Below are 21,626 nucleotides of genomic sequence, written 5' to 3' on the forward strand. Positions count from 1 at the left end.
CTGTATTTAAGGCAGAGTATTCTAACTTGGTAGAGTAAAATAACTCAGCTAAAAAATCTGCACCTGTAACTGTAGAAGCTGAGGTTAGATCAAGGTTTTTCGTGCTGCAATATTCAAGCCATTTCTTGATATAAGGTGCATATTGCTTCCTTGTGCCAGAAGTTCATGTACCTTGTAAGAAACATCAAATTGCACTGCAAGAAACTCCAGGTTCTTGTGTAATGGATGGAGTAACGACGGTTGATTCGGAAGAAATAGCTGCTCCCTAGAAGGTAAAATTACATAAGAATTTGTAACAGCAATCTGGCGAAGTAATGGATACCATGATTGATTTGGCCAATTTGGCACAATGATCAAGCCTTCAATTTTGTCCTGAATTGCTTTTTGAACAACTGCACCTACACAGGCGAAGGAGGAAAGCAATAGACTTTTTGACCATGCCAATTAATAGTGAAAGCATTTACATGTGTAGCACAAGGGTCTGGTCTATATGAAACAAATGTAGCCAGTTGATTATTGATTCTACTTGCAAATAAATCAATATCAGGGAAATATTGAAAGCGTAAAACATGTCTAGAAAGATCTTTTCCCTTAATTTCCATTTTGTATTAATTTCATGCTTCCTAGATTCTGCATCAGCTTTACATTAAGAAACCCTGGAATGTGTGAGATAGTAAGCAAATTTTCATGTCTAATGGTCACAAGGGACAGAACGACAACTACCCATTTTGGTTATGCAATGTACAGCTGTTGTATTATCACACAATACTTTGATGTGGGTGTTGAAAACTGAGTCACATAATGACCTCAGTACAAAAAGAATAGCTTTCAGCTCTAATACATTTATATGCTGCTAAGACTCAACTTCTGAGAATAAGCCATTAGTTTGTGATTTAGAACATACTGCACCTAACCCAAGCTTACAAGCATCAGTGGAAATAGTCACGGTGTGGTTACCAAATGAGATATGGCTGTATGATGAGGTAATATTGTCACACCACCACTGTACATCTGCTATTGCGTTAGCAGACAAAGTAGTGTATGAATCAAAATTGCCACAGTTTTTTCTTAATGAGTCTATCTTCTGAAGCTTTAAATCTATATAATGAAGTTTTCCAAATAACACAGCATAAAAACTAGAGCCGAAGATACCAAGAAGCTGGGCAATTTCCCTCAGACTGATTTGTGAGCTAGTAGTAGTTTTTGACAATATTCCGTGGTTCATTTCTTTTTTGAGTCAGTTAAATACACTCATATTGACTGAATCAATGATGGAAGCAAGGTATTCGAAGGTTTGAACACAAACCATTAGGGAGAAAAGTGAACTGGTATAACACACCATAATTAAATTTTAAGAATTTTTGATATTCGTTGATATGGTTCCTTATAGTCTGATGTCAATTCTTTCCATGCAGGCGAACATCTAGAAATATCACCAGCCTGAAAATTTTTAACTTTTTAAGCCAGCTTAGTTTTAAGGTTTAATATATAGGTACTTACATTGAGGGCTGCAGTTATTTCCTGCTTCTGTTGAAGGGCTTCCGATGACTTTGTTGTGGTTTCTTGCCCTTCTTTAAAAAATTTTGGTTATCTTTCCTAAATGTTGTCGTCGAGCTAGGGATTTTACTAAAGCTTCCAACATAAGGATATGATTGATATTTCCTGCTATTGTTGTAGCTATATGTACTGGATGAGGACAAGGCAACCTTCGAGGTTTCCTGGGCTTCTCTCATACCCTTTTGTAAATCATCCCCAAGTAGAAATTACATATATCCCTGTATTGAGGGTTCAAAGAGGTGCGAACATTTTGTTTTCTTTTATAATTTAGGTCTGTATTGACTGACCCGAGTAATTTTATTGCAATTCATGACAACATCCTTCAAATTCATGGGATTTTTCCCCTCATCAGACTGTAAAACCTTACATTTGTTCATATTCGGCACAGCCATTTTGGCACTATTTTCAGGCAGCAAGTGTCTTTTCCCTATCTTCTTTTTTACCTCTGTAATAAGACATTTTTTCAGGAAGTGAGCCGTAACTCTAGTGGCAACATTTTCTTTGATTTTTTCACTAAGGTCTAATGGTTGTGGCATTTCATTAACCACTTGTAAGAGGATGTTTTCTGCAGCATCCAAGTGACGGTAGCTTTTGCCACCATGCTTATTTGGAGTAAATAAATCTGACTATTATCTCCAGGTATAGTGTTCTCAAGGGATTGCCTTGGTAAGTTATTTTCATCATTGTTGTCATTATCATGCTCAGAAACAAGAACTCTTTTGTAGTACATCTGCAATAATTGCTTGTCTCATATCTTTGTTTGTGCCTTCGACATTTGTTGTATTAGGAGAAGTAACTGTAGTATCATTTGCATTTGAATTTTCAGCCATGCTTTCAGCTGTATACAGGGACTAAAACTGTCAAAACTTTCAAAATACAATCAGTTGTAAATAAATGATAGTATCAGAAATCTACAAAGAATAAACAAAAGTAAACTGTGGTGCAGAAATCCAAGATGAAAGTCAATAGAAAACTTATCTTATCTGGTTTTCTTTTTTCGCGTCCTGCTTGCTTATCGTAGGATTTCGGAAGAACAGGTTAGAGAATATTCGGGGGCTGGGCCGATCTCATATGGATTCTTGCCAGGGTGCTGGAACCGAGTGGGGAAAATAATTATGAAGTTTTAAATCTTTGGTAACCCTGTTAAACAACTCATATGTTGAATATAAAAGTCTGTTTCGGACATCTATTAATTTGTCCTTTATTTGCAAATTTAAAGATATTAATTTGGTTTGTCTGTTCAGTATTCATATTACTGTGGAAAGTTTATCATTTCTTGAACATGATGTTTAGTAGGCGACGTTTCGGGAGATCCTTTTCCCATCATCGGGCAAAGTAAAATGATGTTGAGCATGTATTTATATAATTGCAGAGGATCGAAATTCATAAAAATTAACCGATCAGAAACGAGCTGATAATTACAGTTAATTACAGTAATTAACATTTTCGGACCTAGATGTAGGTAACTGCTTCTTCTGTAGGGCTGGTAACCAAATCTCAGGAAGTTGATACGAGATGCTGTTTATGTGTTTGTTACGTGCTACACTGTTGATGGTTTCTTTAATCTTCCTGGCCGTTGTTCTGTATTCTCTGTCAATGATTTTCTTCTCATCCCAATTAAACTGATGACTTCCCCAGCTGTGGCCCGCAATTTCGTTTTTCTTCACATCTCTGTTTCTTTCTTGATAAGTTTTATTTTACAATTGTTTTACAAGTGTAGAATTAAAGGGCCTGAGCGACACCTGTTTTTTCTGGTTTCTGTGTTATTATTATGTAACGTCTATTATTTATATGCCTCATTTCGTAATATTTTATCTTGTAGACATAAACAGTCAATATTACGAATTTGTGCTTTATCAAGAGGGAAACTATCAGAATTTTATTTGGCAACATGAGCTAAGCTTGTCATAGGAAAGGTGGTTAATTAATGCAATAATGTATGTAATAGATGAATTTTCCTCATCTTTGTCTGAATTTTATTAAGATTGGGTAGAAAGCTTTTTCGGTTTATTGAAAGTGATGTTCCGTAATATTGTTCAAGTTCTGTTTTCTTCAGATACTTTACGCTGTAAATGACGACGAAAAGTAAAATAACAGATATTTTTATTGAAAGCACTTGTGGAAAGCAGTTAAAGTGTACTATCTGTGATTGCTGGCTGCCCGCAAATGCAGGTGACGTTTAAAGTGAAAACATATTTTGTTTTCTTAATTTTTTTAACATTGTTTTATCCCTGTTAATGTTAATTGTGTTCTATATAATTTCATTCTTTCATTATTTCTTTTTTATTTCAGAAAAGTTTGTTCAATCCCATCTCACTGGTCGTAAACATAAACAAAAATTACACAAGAAAAACCAAAGAGAAAACGTTTTAAAATGTAGTGTATATGTAAAATGTTTTGATCCTCATCTTGAACGACTAGAAGAAGAACTAAAAATTTATTTTGAAAGCTTTAAAGTGAAAGTGTCTGATGTTTATGTTGACAAAAACACGGTATGGTGGCACAAACTAATTCTTTAGTAATTAACGATGTGAAGTTGTATATATATTGCTCTCCTTTCGTGTCCTCAATGTACACAGAAAAATACTGTTCTTTTAATAGGCACTTCAAAATTTCTAGTTACGCCAAAAAGTTTATGGATCATATGAACTTGTTATAAGTAACTTTTCTCCAATTGCATATTCGGTTTCATTGTATTGAGAGTTGCCATTTTTTTGTCTTTTTTATCAGAAGTGCCATAATGATTTGTTTTTATCAGAGGGTAGGCATTAATGTCAAAAATGTTATTCCTGACTTTACGGATCAGATTAATTACATACTAAAAAACCTTGATAAATCATTGTTGGACAAGTATTTTTGAACGATGCCAGGTTTATTAAATTCTATATTTTTGCTAGGCAAGTTATGCTATCATACAATTTGAGAAGAGTAATGATGTTGATGTTGTTGTAAATGCTGACCACAAACTTTTTCATGGAAAAAAAATAATCATCAAGCGAAGAGAGATTCCGGAGAAAAAAGAAACACACCACAAAACGCTACTATCAGACGCGATTTCACCACCCTGTGCTAGTTCTGGTGTTTGTTTGCTGCCAACTGAAATACAAGCGGGTCTTTCAAAGTTAACTAATGTAAGACTTAGCATTATTTTTATTATAGTATACTTATTATTTTGCTAAAATAAAAATTCCTGGACCATGCGAACGTCTCAGCTCATTGCTTCCATTTATTTCATGGAAGTGTTGCAAGCATCATTAATCTAATAACGGTTCTGATACTAGGTAGAAATGATCAATTTACACTTTTTGTAAGTTCTTGTATTAGTCGGCTTGGATTGAGACCCACAATATTCCCCACTGGGAGTACTAGATTAGCAGGTGATGTATAAAACATCTCAAAAATGTACTTTTTTTGCAAAATTAAAATCTTGTTTAATCGCACTTTTAAAAATTATGTGTCCAGATGATTTAACACTTTGATAAAGTTAAGCGTTTAAGTAAGTGATAACATATCTTTTTACAGCAATCAGCACAATTTAAAGCCCTTCAAGATTATTACAAGTTGTCTCCTGCCGATATAGAAGTTCGTAAACTCCTTTGCGTATTACTGCAAAATGTCTTGGAAGAGATACATCCTGGTTGTAAGGTTAAGCTTTTTGGTTCCAGCGTAAATGGACTTGGTATTAAAGGCAGTGATGTTGACATGACGTTATTGTTATCTGAGGCAGTAAGCAAGGAGGAAGAAATAATGACGGAAGTTCGAGAAATCATTCAAAGATTTGCACCTGGTTGTAAAAATGTATCTATAGTGCAGTCAGCTAAAGTGTGTACCATTGTAAAGTTCTTGCATACAGATTCAAAAGTTAGTGTGGATTTGAGCTTGAATAACAGGTGAACATTTTCCTCTTCATACAAGGAGTTGTGTATTTAATAAGGAAGTGCTTAGATAAATCATATCAAGAGAATATTACTTGACAAAAATATAAACTGCGATTTCTTTCTTCTTTTTTTATTTTATTTTAACAAAGTTTACTTTACTAGTAAAGCAACTTCTTTAGTTGTACAACTTTGTTAAATTGAAGGTTGTAATTGTTGTATTCTGTTAGGAATTTTTTTCATGTTTTCCTTTTTTTATGAGGATCTTTTAATTTATATAGACTTGCTCTGAAGAACACAAAACTAATTCAGACATATCTGCAAATTGATCAGAGGGCAAAACTTTTAATATATGCAATTCGGATATGGGCTAAATGCTATAATTTAATTGGAAGAAATAGTTTACAGATCACTAGTTATGCTATGACGCTATGTGCCATTCATTATTTGCAACAGTTGGACCCACCTCTTCTTCCTTGTTTACAGCAATGCAGTGAAGCAGATTTTATTGGCCCTTGGAATTGTGGTTTTGCTGTGAATACTACTTTTTCCAGTAAAAATGTACTGACAATAGGTAAGGCGGCCCTAACAGATTAACTAAAAATTGTGTTGTTATTAACGTAATGGAGCATCGATCTTGCAATTAACAGTTACAATTGAACCTAAATCGTAAAAATCTCATAATTGTTGACATTGTTCCCAATTTTGCAAGAACAGAAAGATGTTTTACCGTTTGGGAAAGTCATAAGCATGTAATAGTTGTGCTATAGAAATTTCTACTGCTGGGCTAATACTTGTTTTCTTTATCATTCTGTTTCTTCTTTTATATGACGTTCTCCTGTAACTTTAAACATTTAATTTTTTTAAGTGCAAGCAATAGAAACTAACGGTTTAAATAGAAGGACTTATACCATGGTAACTACTGATATTCTGCATAACTTAGATGGACAATCTAAGGGAAAATAAAAGATGGTAAATACTTAATTGTTTATGATCTGTTTTCAATGAGTATTTTCTTTCTATCTTACAGGGCAGTTGTTATCCGGGTTTTTCGTATACTTTGCTGATTTTTTATTTGATTCATATGGAATTGTTATACATTCTACCAACAAAAAATCGAGGACAGAATGTCAAACTGCTGCAAATAAAGTAGAGGGCTCCGAATTAAACATAGATGCTGCTGTTTTAGTACAAGACCCTTTTAAATTAAGTCATAATGTTGCACAGAATTTATCTGCAGCAGGTTTAAAATTACTTGTGAGTATGTTCACGAAAGCTTCAAAGATTATCTGTGGTTCTGCTGAAAGTATTATTAAATTGTTCACGCCAGATAAAACAGTAAAAACGCGAACAAAACAGAAACAAAAACGCAATCGTAGCAATGTGTATACGATAACTTTACCAAATTGTTTGCATGCTACTGGTGAAGATGTTAACTCGTATTGTTTTGAGTTTGTGACGAATGTTTTGGTAGATGATTTAGCCATGAATGTTGTTAGTATCAATAGTTATTGTGTTAATCCTGCAGTAAATTTTACTGAGCAAAAAACAGAGACATCTCCACAAGACACTGATGCACCTGGAAAGGACACTGATTCACCTGAACACGACACGGATGCACCTAGACAGGACACTGATGCACCTAGTAAAAAACGAAAATGGAAGTCCAACATATGCAATGAAGATTTTGGTTCGAAAAAGATAAAGCTTGACAAGAATAATGGTCTCAGCTTAACTGTATGCGCTTATACAGATACATGGACGAACAGAAGAAAGCATCGTCGACAGCAACACCTTGAAAAAACCAATGGATGTATTGACAACAGTATGACTGGAGTAAACAATGTTAAAGATTATTCCACAAATGATGCATTATTTTCGTTTATCATCCACATTAAAACAGCGAAAAGTGATAAAGACGTATGTAAGCTTTCTGTGGAACTAATTAATAGAACAAACAATGTACAACAATTTCAAACGTTTTATGCATATTTTAAAAAGGAACTTATGTCTGTATTTAAATAGTATATACATATTTTTAGGGACATAACATATTTTTGTTTAATCAAAATTCATTTGCATACCCTTTACTGTGGTGCTAAACACGTCCATTGTGCTGCCAAAGTATGTTGAATATTTAAATGTCTAGACTGCATATTTACCAGGTATTTCAAGAAAATGTACCTTTAAGTAAAAAAAAAAAAACTTTTGGAGAACTATAGAAAATGTGAACGCAATACTTTGATAGCCTTGTGAAGAAAAGCAAATGTAAAATTAAAATTTATACATTCGTATAGTTTTTCTTTTGAGTTATAAAAACTATTATTATATAACTTTAAACAAAACCGTCTATCGCACAATTCGATGTCGATATCAATTCCATGTTGATATCAATCATTCAAATTGTTGAAGCATTAAGTTTTTTTGTTTTAAAATTAAGTACTACACCTGATTGGTTAAAAGTATTTTAAACTGATGAGGCAGAAATTTTGTAAACATATATGCATTTCTGGAAGCAAAAAACAGATCGCTTTGAAAAAGTTGTTTAGTTCACATAAATTCTTGTTTGGGTATATAACAAAACAGATGTTGCATGCCCATTCTTGTTGAATATCAGTTTTATCAACCCGCGGAAAGACAATATTTTATTCGAGTGGATAAATCTTATTATCATGCACCTTAGGCGGGAGCGGCTGACAGAATATTTTTGGGTATTCGTGCAGTCGTTAGCCGAGAGTCGAATATCTCAACAGATACCCAATATCGAATATTTACCCGAGATATTCGATAGTCTCTCCGGCACTTGTATTTCTTTTATATATATAGTTCATTTAAAAAATAACATGCAAGTCAATCAGATGGAGAGTTAAAACTAATTAAAAATAAAAAAGTTATCAAACAAAGAATTTATTATATCGCACTCCATCTTTTATTGTTCTCGATAGTAGTACACAAAGGATAAGCAATTAGATGGAGAGCTGAAAATAACTGAAGCGCGAACTTTTAAAACAACAAGAAACAAGAACAACGAAAAAAGACAAAAGCAAAACAAAATAAAATATGGAGAGGTTTGCCGCTTTAGATAATGATTCCTTTCCAATGATGCATGATAAAACAGATATTCAGCGCGGTAGAATCGGGTATCAACTCGTCTTTGAAAACAAGGATCGTTACTTGATCTTGTCATATTTTTTTTTTGTCATTGTAATGATTTTGACATAGGAAGGTGCGGTAACTTGCTTTATTGCTTTATCTGTTATTATTGCAACGAGAAAACGTGATTAAAGAGATCATAAAACGATGCAGATGATCATTTATTAATAATGTGTGAGTATTAAATACCGATGCCACTGAATTTTGTACTATATCTGGATGAGAAAAATTTTGGTTCAGAGCCATTTTTCAAATTTGCAGCTTTTGTATATACCTAGGTTTGCTAATCAGCGTTTAAAATGCCCTAGATGCCAGAATTACGAAATAATCAAAATCAGGTCCTACGAATAGCCGAAATATTGGGGGAAAAGTCATGCCGATGTCAGGGACAATTAACACAGCTTAACGTCCTAAGTCAGCTGTTAACATTGACAAGTTCAAATTGTGTAAATCCAATATAAAAATTGCCTAAACTAATATTTGTGGGAACGGACTTCAAGATTTGCAGTCATGTGCCAACTTTTTTTGTTCTGATTATAGATTCTCATTAACACTATTACTTTATTTAAAATTTTGTTCCATGAAAGTTCATTTTCTTGTAAGTAACCTTTCCATAAACACCACAAATAACGATGAACTTTCAATGAATATTTAATGTCATAAAATGCACAAAATTATTCCTTTAAAATTTAAAAGAAACAAAAACATTTTTTTGTTACATCCAAAATATTAAAATGTGGAAAGAATTTGAACAACGAACAATGTAAAAAAATGATGTTATAGCTAAAAATAAGGTCAAAGATCGCTTCTGAGTTTCCACTGAGGTGATGAGGAGTGTCGATCGAGGCATGGTATTGGGAATCAGGCTTTAGTGATTTTTTTACCAAACTTTATAATGTTAAACTATTTGTTTTTGAAATCTTATCATTAAGAAAACAATGAGATATTCCTTGTATTTATCGTTGCTATGGTTACCCTCTTCCTTTTCATTCTGGTGGTGGTCTACTAATGATGAGGATTTAAATGATAACTATCAGCACTCATCAGATGCTGTGAAGGAGGACACAGCTGTGGCTAACATGTTCGCACCGTTTGAGATATCAGTGGGAGAGCAAAAGTTTTTATCTGAAGCAAATCATTTTCTTCAAAATTTACCGATGCTTGATCAGTGTAATTTATTGGTGAGTTAACATTACCGTTTGTTGTTGTGGCCCGTAGAATTTTGTTTTGGATTTTCTGATTGGCCAGGCGTTTAGTGCAAGTTTAAGCCTTTTTTTTGGGGGGGGGGGGCGAAAGGGGGGGTTAGACTTGTTGTACCTACAGATTTGGTTTATTTTGTGGTTTCATTTATTACTGTGCTGTTATCAAGGGTTTTAGTAACAAAAGGAAACGTGATAAGTCGGAACCTGATGTACATCCAGTACAACACACATACCATTGTGATCTCACATGTTTAGCGTGGCCACAAACAGTTAGTCCCTATTTTTCGGAGCGCTTGATTATGTCAGAGAAAGTAAACATTTTGTTTGTTTTTTCCCAAAAAGTGAAATTGTCATATTTTCAGGACCAGAAAATTCAAACAAAATTTGAAAAATGCGAATAAATAACCTGAATGTGTCTTTTAAAGCCACATCAGAAGACATTTGCTTATATGTAACTGATGAGTGATATTATTTGAACAGTATTTATTCTGATGATGGAAAGGGTATGTTTTTAAATATTCATGTTTGGATGCTAAGTTCTGGTTTTCATACAGACATAAGTTTTATGAATTTGGAGAAATTATATCTATTGAGACATACTGGCCAGGGAAAGTCACAATTTTATTTTGCAATGTTCTGAAAAATCTTCCATTACACTTATATGGTGTCTGTATTTTTCAATCTTATTGAATTCTGCTAATACTTGTATTATATTTATCTTTTTTTATAAAAAATACCTTCAGATTATCAACCGTATCAAAACATCGTGTCAAAATTTGAATGATGAAGAGTTATCTAAACTCAGCGTAAACTTATTAAACTGTCAAAGTGCAGTGGAAGGAAGGCCGCTGTACAAATGCACTGACACCATGGTAAGAGTATTGGTTACATTTTCCTCTCGTGAATTTATTTTTAAATCAATAACCAAGAAGTAGAAAGACTTTTCCATAAAAGAATTTTGAATCGATGCATTCTTGAGAAAGCAAGAAACGATACTACCTTAAAAATCGTAGAAGTGTCGGTTGTGCATTATTCGATTAACTATAGTTTCAGGTGTTAACTGTAGATGTAATCTATTAAGATAAACCACCAAGAAACATTACCTGGATTTTTTTTAAAAAGAGTCACTGATTTAAATGGCAAAACGTGAAATAATCTTGGCTTATGCATTTTTCATGGTTCTTTCCACTTAGAAATTAGCTGATTGTACACAAGGAATGGATTCAGACACTTGGAATTCTTACCATATCATCAGTAACAGAGCTCGCGCCATCTGCTACAGCGTTCGCCAAACTGAATTTCGAATGAAAACGGAAATGACTGTGAATAATTTAGCATCAGCAACTTTAGAGAATGTAAACGTGTTAAAAAATCTCGCAGTAAGTTTTTCGCCACTGAGTTATATTTTATACCAAGTAAAACTCCATGGCTTAAAGATTGTATTTGAATAAAATTCTGAGATTTGACTAAAATACAGTTTATTTGTATACAGTGTAAATTGTTGATCCTTTTTACTAGTCTGATCAAAAAAAACTTCAAGAAGTTACAGACGATGCTCTTAATATGATAACAAAAAACCAAGATCAGTTGCTTGCTAAACAAGAAGACTTCAAGGAGAAACAGAATCTTCTCAATGGTGCTCTCCACGACAATATGAACACTTTGTTAAAAGAGAAAAGAGTGATTGCGCACAGACACAAACAAGTGGAAGAATATACTCACATGATTAACTATCAGTTGGGTATCTGTTTTTTTTTTTGTTTGTTTTTTTTGTATTATGTGTTAAGGTGGATTTTTTAAAAAAATGCATTCATTCATTTTTAAGATTCACAAAACTGTTCGAAAATCAGATTTTAAGGTACACATCCTTCTTAAATAAGAAAAAAATTAAAAAAAAATGGACAGGGGTTAATTTGAATATAACGAGGCAAATTTCAGTCGATTTTTCTTACAAATTCTGGTTATATTATAGTTAAGGTGTTTATAACGTTATTGTGGTTTTTTTAAGCCTCTTTAGTAAAAGAAATCAAAACACATGAAATGTTCAAGAAGAAAAGTGAAAAGGAAATTTTAAAAGGTTTGGATACAGTTAAATTGAAAGCTGACGAAGTCTTGAAGAAATTAGGTTTGTATTTTTTTATTTACTTTTTATATGATAATCAGTTATCTTGCTACAATTTTCATGATTGTAATTTGCAAAGCTACTCTTGTTAAATGAAAGCTTCGTGCATACTTCCCGAATTTCAGGTCAACTACCACGATCACATGTCATTTCAGGTCAACCACCCCTATCACATGTCATTTACCTGGTGTTTGTGTGAAAAAGGCTGGATTAAGATTGGTGCTCACAAATAAAAATTATTACAACTTTGAAGGGATGGCTCAAATAAAAATCTAGTACTTCTCTGCATGATTGTTGCGTTGAAATTATGAACTTTAAAATAAAGCATTCCTTAATGTGTGTAAAAAAATACCTTTACATTGTACTGAAGATTGGACACATAATTCGGGAAATTTTGGTGCTAGCGACTGTGTAAAAATCGATTCACCTGCCTCTTTAAATGTTAGAGAAAATAATACTGAAAAAATGCAAAAAAATGTTACTGAGTAATGTTTTTTTGGGGGGCTGATGAAGGTCTCCCTGAAGAATTTTATAAACTAGAGCTTTTGATAAATTAAAGGCTTACTCTGCTCTCTTTGATTTTTTTGTATTCTGTGACATTTTAAAGACAAAATCTGCTGTTCATGAAAGTAATCAAATCCGAGGTTCGTGTAAGGAAAAATAGGGAAGAATTGTTTATTGTTCTTTTGATTTATCGATGTTGTTTTAGAGTTTGCGTTTGATGATTTGGATGTTTACCATGAAAATCTTGAAGTGAAGCAAAACAAAACGTTAAAAAATCTAGAAGAAATACAAGAAACCATATCATTTATGAATGATGTAAGATTTGTTTAAGAAATTGTAAAAAGGGTTACTAAAGATGCTTCTATTTTACAATCTGAGTGGCTAGCTTCACTATTTTTGCTAATACTGTTTGTGCTGTTACAGCATGGTATGATATCGTAGGATGATATCGGGGAATAGAACAGCAATATGAAGTGTAATTTATTAAATCTCTTTTAGTAAATAAATTACATTCTGATAGTTGAGTTGGTTTTTTTGCACTATCAGCATTCAAATTCTGGCCTTTTTTTGCATCATGGTACTGAAGTAATTTCAGTCCTACACGTTGTTAAGGCTGAAACTACTTAAGTCTACAGAGGAATTATTGGCACTGTTAGTAATTTTGACAGAAGATTTTATTTTCGCAGCTACTCAAATGAATCCCCTATGTCTGTATTCTAGAACCAACATTTGACAACTGCACAAAAAATATCGTTACTATCTCGCCTGCGACGATAGTATTGGTTTTTAACTCCTAACTGACTATGTCCCAAACGGTCAATTGCAACGCCATCAACGAGCTTTCATGGGCATAGTTTTATTTTAGAAAAACATCTCCAAGGGAGATTCGAACCAGCACCGCAGAACAACAAATCTAAGTGCAACGCGCTAACCAACTGGGCTATCGTGAAAGAACTAATTTGTGAATAATTAATATGTAATTGAGTTGCTAACCTTTATCTTTTTCGTTTTTGTTTTCTTTAGAGTGGTGTGTTAATCAATACAAAACATTATTTTTTACCACTGTTGGTTTATTTGAGCAAAATAATTTTGATCTTCGTAGTATAACATTTTGTATCACAACGCGGTAAACTTTAAAGGGAAAAGACGTATGACGGGAAAAAATTCTAATTACTGTCCGATTGCGTATTCGCCCATCTCAGCATTTTTAAAATGCGGTAAAATTCCTGTGTGCAAAATAAAAAAGGAATGACGATTCTGTTGTGCAAAAAACAGAAACAACAATTGGGCAGATTAATGAAAAGACAATTAAAATAACGTGCAGAACTTATTTTAAAACGTATCAATTTAATAAATATTATTGCTATTGCTATTATTGCTATTGTTTCTGTGAATAGATCACAAGTTTCTAAAAGTATGCATTAGCATTACTTTGGTTTTGCAAAATGTATTTTTACCTAATTGTAAAAAAATATAACTTATGGATTTATGTTCGCGTTGATTAATAATCGCGGTGTCTGACAACGGACAATTCTTTCGCATGTGGATTAACAAAAAGATAAAGTATTTTCTTATAAAAGAAAAAGCATGTAGGTGTACACTATTCTTACTTTATTTAAAGTTTTCCTATCCAACCTTTTTCCCCGTTTTTGCTTTTTTTACCAACCCTTAACACTCGTCCGGATAACCACCCCTGCCCCTTTGTTTATTTTGGTTATAATGTATGATGCTTTTATAAGAATTTGGTTTGATTTTCTTGTATTTCAGGTTAAAGAATAGGCCTATTGTTGAGAAAAATAAAAATAAATGCAAAGCAATAGAGAAATGAAATAATAACCAGGCCCGGTTTGAATTTTGATATTCTTACAAAAAAAGCGTGTTTTTAAATCGTTTCCTCAAAAGATTATTTTTTAAAAAATATTGCTGGTTGCCCCATTTAGCTGCTTTAAATTTGTGCAAACCTCGTGACTCCATTTAGACGTCTCAAGTTTTTATTGTGTCCAAAATGTTCTTTTAGCAACTTACCAGAGTCATTTAAGAGGCTTCAAAACCTAGCACAGTTTGTGGCCACAGGCTAATTAAACAACAGAATTGGGTGTGTCACTGTTGTAAATGTATTTTAGTTGCACCTTTTTAATACTGAGATAGTTGTTTACTTTAAGAGCGGTACAAATTGTCTCTTTACTGTAGGTACTGACAAAATTATACTCATCCGTTCATGAGCAGTTACCCTGGCTTCACGAAATGTTCGGCGGAACTTTGGACAAACTAGCATTGGTCACCCTCATTACGGGACATGCTTTATTTTTTTTCACTGCGTTCATGGCAATAATCTTTGTGAATGCACCAAGTTTGACCAGGGTTTTTATGTTACTCGTTATTCCTATCAATTGTATGTCTGCTATGCAAAATCTCCACCACCTTACCTATGTACAACTGTCATGGTTTCTAGCTTTAACGATTCCAGGTTTGTTTTAAGATTAGTAATTTTCATTTTAATAATTGTTTTGAGGGAGTGCGATTGATGAATTTTAAAATTATAAAATTTCAAAAACTATAGATTCTTTTTCGGCGATCCAAGGGATGTGTCATTTATTAAATCCAATTTTATTGTATAATGTGTGACATTCTTCTAGTTTTTTATTTGCAATATTTAGTGGATTTTGCGGCCAAGAAAATGATTAGGCTGGTGGAAAATATTCGTGCATCTAAAGATGTTGTCGTGCTGAAAGATCATGAATTATACCCAGAACCACCCATGTTAACACGCTGTACCGGTAGGTGGTACTAACAAAGCAGCTGTACACCCCTCTCTTTTGAAAAAAGCAAACTCGTGGTTTTTTCCATTCTACCTCTATTCATAGTTTTTTATTAATGTTTCACTGTCATAAATATAGTTTGGGGATGAGTTTATCACTTGAAAAATAAATACGTGTATTTGATTTTATAATGAAATTTTTCCTGTGTTATTTTTTGTATTAAAACATCTTGAAAGACACAGGTGCTTTAATTTGCTAGTTTCGAAAACAACAGTTCAAATGATTATGTGCAATGAAGTGTACTGGAAGTGATTTTGTGAAAGCCATGCAAAACAAAAAACAGTCTTATGTTTTTGTTTTTTCTTTACCTGTTTCCGCATGTTAAATTCTTGGAAATTATTTTTCCTACGAGGATGTTTTTCTACTAGAATTTAGCTTGCTTTAATCGCTTGAACCTGGCCATAAATTTAAATCACTCTGAGAAGATGAAATAGTGACTGAATCTTCGTTCATCGTCTTACAAATCCTGTTGAGCTATGTTACGTCGCAAATCAACAAAATATGTACAAACAAAGTTGGCTTTCTGTTCGATAATGGCGACAAGCGTTACTGTGATTATTGATCTTGAAGGACGAAATTTAGACACAATTTTTTTTTATGTCATGTTGTTTTCGTGATATGTAAGAATGTTTTAATTATAAAAAAGCATATATGTAGGGTTTTTTGTTAGTTCTTCTATAAGGTAAAAACAACCTTGATTGTGAAGATATATTTTTAACTGTGATACATCTGTTTTAGTGAGCAGAGATCTAACACCACAGCTCCAAGAAAAAAGCTTTGACTTCCTCAACTTATCTCCAGTTAAACAAGTCCTCACTGAAGAAAAGCAATTAATGTCAAATGCTACTTCTCAGCCAACCACTAAATTTATAGAACGCGCAAATGACCAAAACATAGAATCGAACAATATTTCAACACCCAAAGGAAAACGTAAATCTTTTCCCATGACCCCATCGCCAGGGCTAAACAATACAATTGGTGGTTCGATAAAATGCACTGCGTTTACTCGTACTGGTACTAGATGCAGAAATTCAGCCATGTGCTTGGAGAAGACTTGCAGAGTTCACACACCACAAAAGTAGTTAGCAGCTTTCGAAGTTATTTTTTAAATTACTTTTTGTTACGCCCACTAACCTTATCCAACACAAAAAACTTTAATAAAACCCCACCCTGGTTTGTGTATTTAAGATTTTATTTAAAATAACAAACTACAAGGGAATAAGGTTGTAAAGTAAGAATATAACTGAGAAAGCGTCAATAAGATTTGTATATATTTATCATTACAAAGTATTAAGAAATATTTCCTACTCGTATATATAAAAACAAGAACAAATATTTATAAATAATTTTTATTATTTATTTTTTATTAGTTTGTTTATATGTATTTTTTTATTTATTTTTTTTTTTTTTGGGGGGGGGGGTTGTTTGTATAATGCGCACTCGAATCGCAAAATAAATTTCGCAAATGCATATATTTAATGTGAAACGCATATTTATTTTCTTGTTTAATTAATAATTTAGTCGCCAAATTTTATCAAAATCTGTATAATAATACGTAGAATGTGTGTGTCTGTCTGTGACAGGCAAGGTGTACGTGTTCATTTTCCTTTGATGTAGCCGAAAAAGGTATGTCCGAAATGTTAAATTTCTAACGTTACGACGCAACGTCAACAACACTACTTTAACTTCAATCTCTTATAGTAGCTGTATTCCGTCTGTCTGTCTCTGCGCGAACCCCCGCTGAGTTAGAAAATGATGTTACGGAAACACGAATATCACATGCGATATATTTTTATCCACTTTGTTGCGACAGGTTAATATAAAGGACGGGCGATTCCGTGGATTGTTCCACGGGCAACGATTAGTATCTTATATTAAATTAATGAAGCCATTACAGTGCACCTAAACCGTTACCTTATCCAGACTCTGCATACGTCAAAACATGTGAACAAAATCCGTGATTTTCTTCCCAAGCGATAAGAGTAGGGTATGCACGGACTGCAATAACTTAAAAAACTAGTGTGACTTTTGATATAAAGTTTAGAACGTGTGTCCAGCACGTATGTCTTAACCGCATACTTCAGTTGCTACAACAAACAGAGTGATTTTGCGGGAATATTTTAAACTTTTAAAAAAAATCTTAAACGCTGTTTTTCTACGGCTGGTGTGAAAGTTCAAGAGTTTTCCTAGCAAAACCAAAACTAAGGTAGTAAAGAAGAACATTTTAGCTTTCAGTGGTTACAATTTGTACTTCTAGCCACTTTTTTACTGGCAGTAAGAAAAGATTTTCAAACACATCCAACTTTTAGATTTTTTTCCTGTTATCAAAAATGGCTTACACACATGCCGCAAGTTTGTCAAAACTATGCCGAATTTGTTTTCTAATACTAAGTGTACATACAAAGTAGCAGATCTTAGTGAAAGCATTAAGAGTTTCCATTTTAGTGGTGTGACACAGGACAACCCGGCGTTACACCCGGATAAAATATGCCTAAAATGTCACTCGAGACTAAAAATATACGAGATAAAGGCTCCACTCCCTTTCATAGCAATGTTGTTTGGGAACCGCATAGCGGCACAAGACATGCAACCATAAACGTAAAGTTTCCCTTGGTGGTTGACCAAGTCTGGTAGTCGACCAAATCTGGGAGGCCATCCAGCAACAACGCTATTTGGACCAGGGAGGTTATTTTAAATCTACTTGCAGATACTCCCACTGAAGACCAGCTACCTCCTCCCTCAGACCTGGATAAAACATTGATTGCCCACTTAAATCTTTGTGTATGCAAACTGTGCAATAACATCCTACACAGGCCAGTGTTATTAGCATGTCAGCACAGTTTCTGGTAAAACGTTTTGAGGGCAAAAAAGAGTCCGACACAACATGTCCCATCTGCCTCCGCCCAGTTAAAGTTGCAATGGTCTTGCCTTCTTGTTCACATGCAGATATGGTTAGCTGTTTACAGCTAAGCTGTGAAAAGAAATGTGGCAGACTATTCCCCAACAAAAACATAACCGGGAAAAGTGACCACGAAACACAATGTTACGGTGTCAAACTAACCCCCAACCAAACGTTTCCACTCAACGAAAGAGAAGAGATTTCAAGAAAGTTGAAAGACACTACCCTTACTGTAATAAAACACAAAATGGCACAATCAAATCTTCCTAAACAAAGTATCGAGTTCAAGACTGATGGAGCCAGGGTAATTTTACTATTTTTCGTTACAAAAATTGTTCTAACATTATTCGAAAATTACAAGCATAATACGTTTTTATAAGAAACAGGAATTGTGTTCTTTTAGAATTAAAAAGGTTGGTGGATTTTACACAATGAAAGTGGAGCTTTCTAGGACACTCTTGTTTCCCTAATTTCAAGGGTCTGAGACAGCACTGTTTCCTCGCTATATTGATCCTCTGCGCAAAGGGTCAACACCGCGGGCAATTACCGCTGTGCTGCAGCACTCTCGTACGAACGCAATGTTATCACCCTGGTTGGGGTCACAACATAAAATAAAATGTCCAGCGTCCCAGAAAATTTTCCAACATATAATAAAGCAATGACCTTTTACTTGAGAAGCATGATTAGCAGTCTCTATGAGGCTGTATCTGCACCAGTGGCAGCAACACGTGATGCACTCGCAGAGAGACTGCAGAGTGTGCGTGAAACTGCTTCTTTATTATACCACAAGGCTAAGGAGAGGCTTGGTTACGGTCAAGCCTTGAGGAAGACTGTCGAAGACGCTGCTGTGGAAGAAGAACAAGTGGAAGAAGTGGATCACGATGCTGTTGAAACGGAAGGTGGATTTGATGGTAATTATCGACATTTCCGAAGTGAAGGAACACCAGAAGGTCAAGTGGTGAGTATTGAACAGTACCTGGATCAACAAAAACAACATTTTGAGAAAGTCATCACAGACTTGCAAAACACTAGACAGAATTGGAAGTTTCAACTGAATCTCGTGGTGGAGTTTGTGCACAGGGAAAATCCTTCTGACAAGTTCACAAAACCAATATGGAGTGAAGCTGTCACAATCATGGAAGGAAGCGACATCGAAGAATTGATCGAAGAGATGTATAAAAGCCTGCTAAAACGCTTTGAAATGACATCGGAGAAACTCAAAAAAAGCGACTACATCTTCAACCGAATCACAGAAATGACGCATCACTGCCACATGATTGACCTTATGAGAGGTAGATCATGGTTCAAGACACCCGAATGGCTGCAAAAAAAGCACTGCATCATCAATCCCAAAAATGAAGACGAGCAGTGCTTCAAATGGGCTGTCATTGCAGCCCTCCCTTTTGATGGCATTGGAGCACATCCTGAGCGCATCTCGAAGCTCGAACCGTTTGTTGAACAGTACAATTGGAGTGGCATCGAGTTTCCAACTCCCAACACACACTGGAAAAAGTTTGAAAGGCAAAACCCCAACGTGGCGCTGAATGTCTACTTTTCTGAAGAAGATTTTCAGGTCAGACAGGCATATGTTTCGAAACACAACACGACACGTAAAAAGGTGGCAGATGTGCTAATCATTCAAGAAGGAGGGAAAAAGCACTACGTTGCCATTAAAAGATACTCTGCGCTCATGCGCGGTTTAGCATCTAGACATCGAGGTGATCATTACTGTCGAAACTGCATGCACGGATTCCGCGGTCAAGAGACACGAGACAATCACATGAAAGTGTGCATGGACCATGATTTTTGCGAGATTGTCATACCCAAAGAAGGAACAGTCCTCAAACACGAAGATGGGCAAAAGTCGCTCAGAATGCAATTTGTCATCTATGCAGACACAGAATGCCTCTTGGAACCTGTTCAAGGTTGTGATGGAGACCCTGAAAAATCACACACCAGAGACGTCAGCAAGCATGTGGCTTCAGGATATGCCTTCATAACCAAATTTGCACATGGAGAAGTTGAAGAATCATCCGACTGCTATTGTGGAAAAGACTGCATGGAAAGGTTTTGCAAGGGACTGAGAGATCAAGTCAATAGAGCTATCAGACATCCACAGAAGAAGATGATCCCGTTGACACACGAAGAGAAAGAAGCCCACAAGTCTGCAAATAGATGCTTCACTTGCAATGGGCTTTTCAAGAAGAACAACAAAGACATCACAATGCGCAAAGTTCGAGATCACTGTCACTACACTGGTCAGTATCGAGGAGCTGCACACAGTTCGTGCAACCTAAAATATCGCATCCCCAACGAGATTCCGGTGGTCATGCACAATCGCTCACGGTATGACGATCACATCATCATCAAGCAACTGGCCAGGGAATTCAAAAGCCACGAGTTTGAATGTCTGGGTGAAAACAGCGAAAAATACATCAGCTTCTCCATCAAGCAATCCGTCACATTTCAAGGAAAAGACGGCGAACCGCTGAAGCAGATGAAGAAGAACAAGAAAACCAACCAAATGAAAGAAATCAGCACGACCTGCAAAATCAAGTTTATCGACAGCTGCCGGTTTATGCAAAGCTCACTGTCATGCCTTGTGGATAATTTAGCTGGAACCAACAGTGAAAAGGTCAGCTGCAACGACTGTAAATCAAACATGGAACTCATCGAGATTGACTCAGAGTACAAGGCGCAATTCAAGTGCCAAACCTGTTACTGCTCTTACAAGACGGTGGAACTGAATGAGCATTCCATGAAGAAGAAATTTTCCAACACATTCAAGCATGCAAAGGGCAATGACGAGCACTTTAGACTTTTGCTGCGTAAGGGTGTTTACCCCTACGAATACATGGATGCGTGGGAGCGTTTTGAAGAGACAGCACTTCCTCCAAAAGCACAATTTTACAGCAGCTTGAACCTTGAAAACATCACCGAAAACGACTACAAGCATGCTCAAAAGGTGTGGAAGGCTCTCAACATCAAAAACCTTGGAGAGTACCACGGTCTCTACGTGATAAGCGACACGCTTCTTTTAGCAGACGTTTTTGAAAATTTTCGAGACACTTGTCAAAACATCTACGAGCTTGATCCAGCGTATTTTTACACTGCTCCAGGCCTCGCATGGCAAGCAGCTCTAAAAGTGACTGGCAAATGCTCGAGCTTCTCACAGACATCGACATGCTACTGATGGTTGAAAAGGGGCTCAGAGGAGGTATTTGCCAAGCAATCAAGCGCCATGCTAAGGTGAACAATCCGTACATGGGGGAATTGTTTGATGTCAACCTGTTGATCTCGTATCTGCTGTACATCGATGCCAACAATCTGTACGGAGGTGCCATGTCACAAAAGCTGCCAACACACGGCTTTAAGTGGCGTGAAGACCTCGAAAATTTTACTCAAGCTTTTATAGAAAATTATAAAAATGGAGATGATGGTTATTTTCTTGAAGTGGATGTCCACTACCCGAAAAAGCTGCACAAACTCCACAAC

General features: G+C 35.1%; 2 protein-coding genes across 4 annotated transcripts; both read left to right on the forward strand.

The window, feature by feature from the left end:
• Positions 1-842: 842 nt before the first annotated feature.
• LOC130622236 (speckle targeted PIP5K1A-regulated poly(A) polymerase-like) lies at positions 843-7,515 on the forward strand. 3 transcript variants are annotated; one of them, XM_057437676.1, is made up of 8 exons: positions 843-983; positions 3,380-3,494; positions 3,614-3,729; positions 3,850-4,049; positions 4,455-4,688; positions 5,080-5,447; positions 5,714-6,006; positions 6,463-7,515. In XM_057437676.1, exons 3-8 carry the CDS (start codon positions 3,630-3,632, stop codon positions 7,455-7,457), a joined length of 2,190 nt encoding a protein of 729 aa, XP_057293659.1. In that variant the 5' UTR covers positions 843-983; positions 3,380-3,494; positions 3,614-3,629; the 3' UTR covers positions 7,458-7,515. The 3 variants fall into 3 exon arrangements, with proteins under 3 accessions (XP_057293659.1, XP_057293661.1, XP_057293660.1); XM_057437678.1 differs by having other exon boundaries at positions 3,380-3,473; XM_057437677.1 differs by lacking the exon at positions 843-983 and having other exon boundaries at positions 2,922-3,473.
• A 1,367-nt stretch (positions 7,516-8,882) lies between these two features.
• On the forward strand, positions 8,883-16,485 carry LOC130622238 (protein brambleberry-like). Its single transcript, XM_057437680.1, has 9 exons — positions 8,883-9,766; positions 10,531-10,659; positions 10,981-11,166; positions 11,306-11,528; positions 11,796-11,912; positions 12,619-12,728; positions 14,604-14,880; positions 15,071-15,190; positions 15,971-16,485. The coding sequence occupies exons 1-9, from the start codon at positions 9,524-9,526 to the stop codon at positions 16,312-16,314; spliced, it is 1,749 nt and encodes a 582-aa protein (XP_057293663.1). The 5' UTR covers positions 8,883-9,523; the 3' UTR covers positions 16,315-16,485.
• The last annotated feature ends 5,141 nt before the right edge of the window (positions 16,486-21,626 follow it).

Source organism: Hydractinia symbiolongicarpus, chromosome 12 (genome assembly GCF_029227915.1).
Source record: "Hydractinia symbiolongicarpus strain clone_291-10 chromosome 12, HSymV2.1, whole genome shotgun sequence".
In the NCBI taxonomy this organism is placed as follows: Eukaryota; Metazoa; Cnidaria; class Hydrozoa; order Anthoathecata; family Hydractiniidae; genus Hydractinia; species Hydractinia symbiolongicarpus.

Bases quoted from the DNA above. Each gene is read 5' to 3' on its own strand.
- LOC130622236 (XM_057437676.1), top strand. From the start codon at position 3,630: ATGACGACGAAAAGTAAAATAACAGATATTTTTATTGAAAGCACTTGT. The intron at 4,050-4,454 runs GTATGGTGGCAC...TATTTTTGCTAG, and splicing joins TTTATGTTGACAAAAACACG to GCAAGTTATGCTATCATACA. The intron at 5,448-5,713 runs GTGAACATTTTC...TAATTTATATAG, and splicing joins GATTTGAGCTTGAATAACAG to ACTTGCTCTGAAGAACACAA.
- LOC130622238 (XM_057437680.1), top strand. From the start codon at position 9,524: ATGAGATATTCCTTGTATTTATCGTTGCTATGGTTACCCTCTTCCTTT. The intron at 9,767-10,530 runs GTGAGTTAACAT...AAATACCTTCAG, and splicing joins TTGATCAGTGTAATTTATTG to ATTATCAACCGTATCAAAAC. The intron at 15,191-15,970 runs GTAGGTGGTACT...CATCTGTTTTAG, and splicing joins CATGTTAACACGCTGTACCG to TGAGCAGAGATCTAACACCA.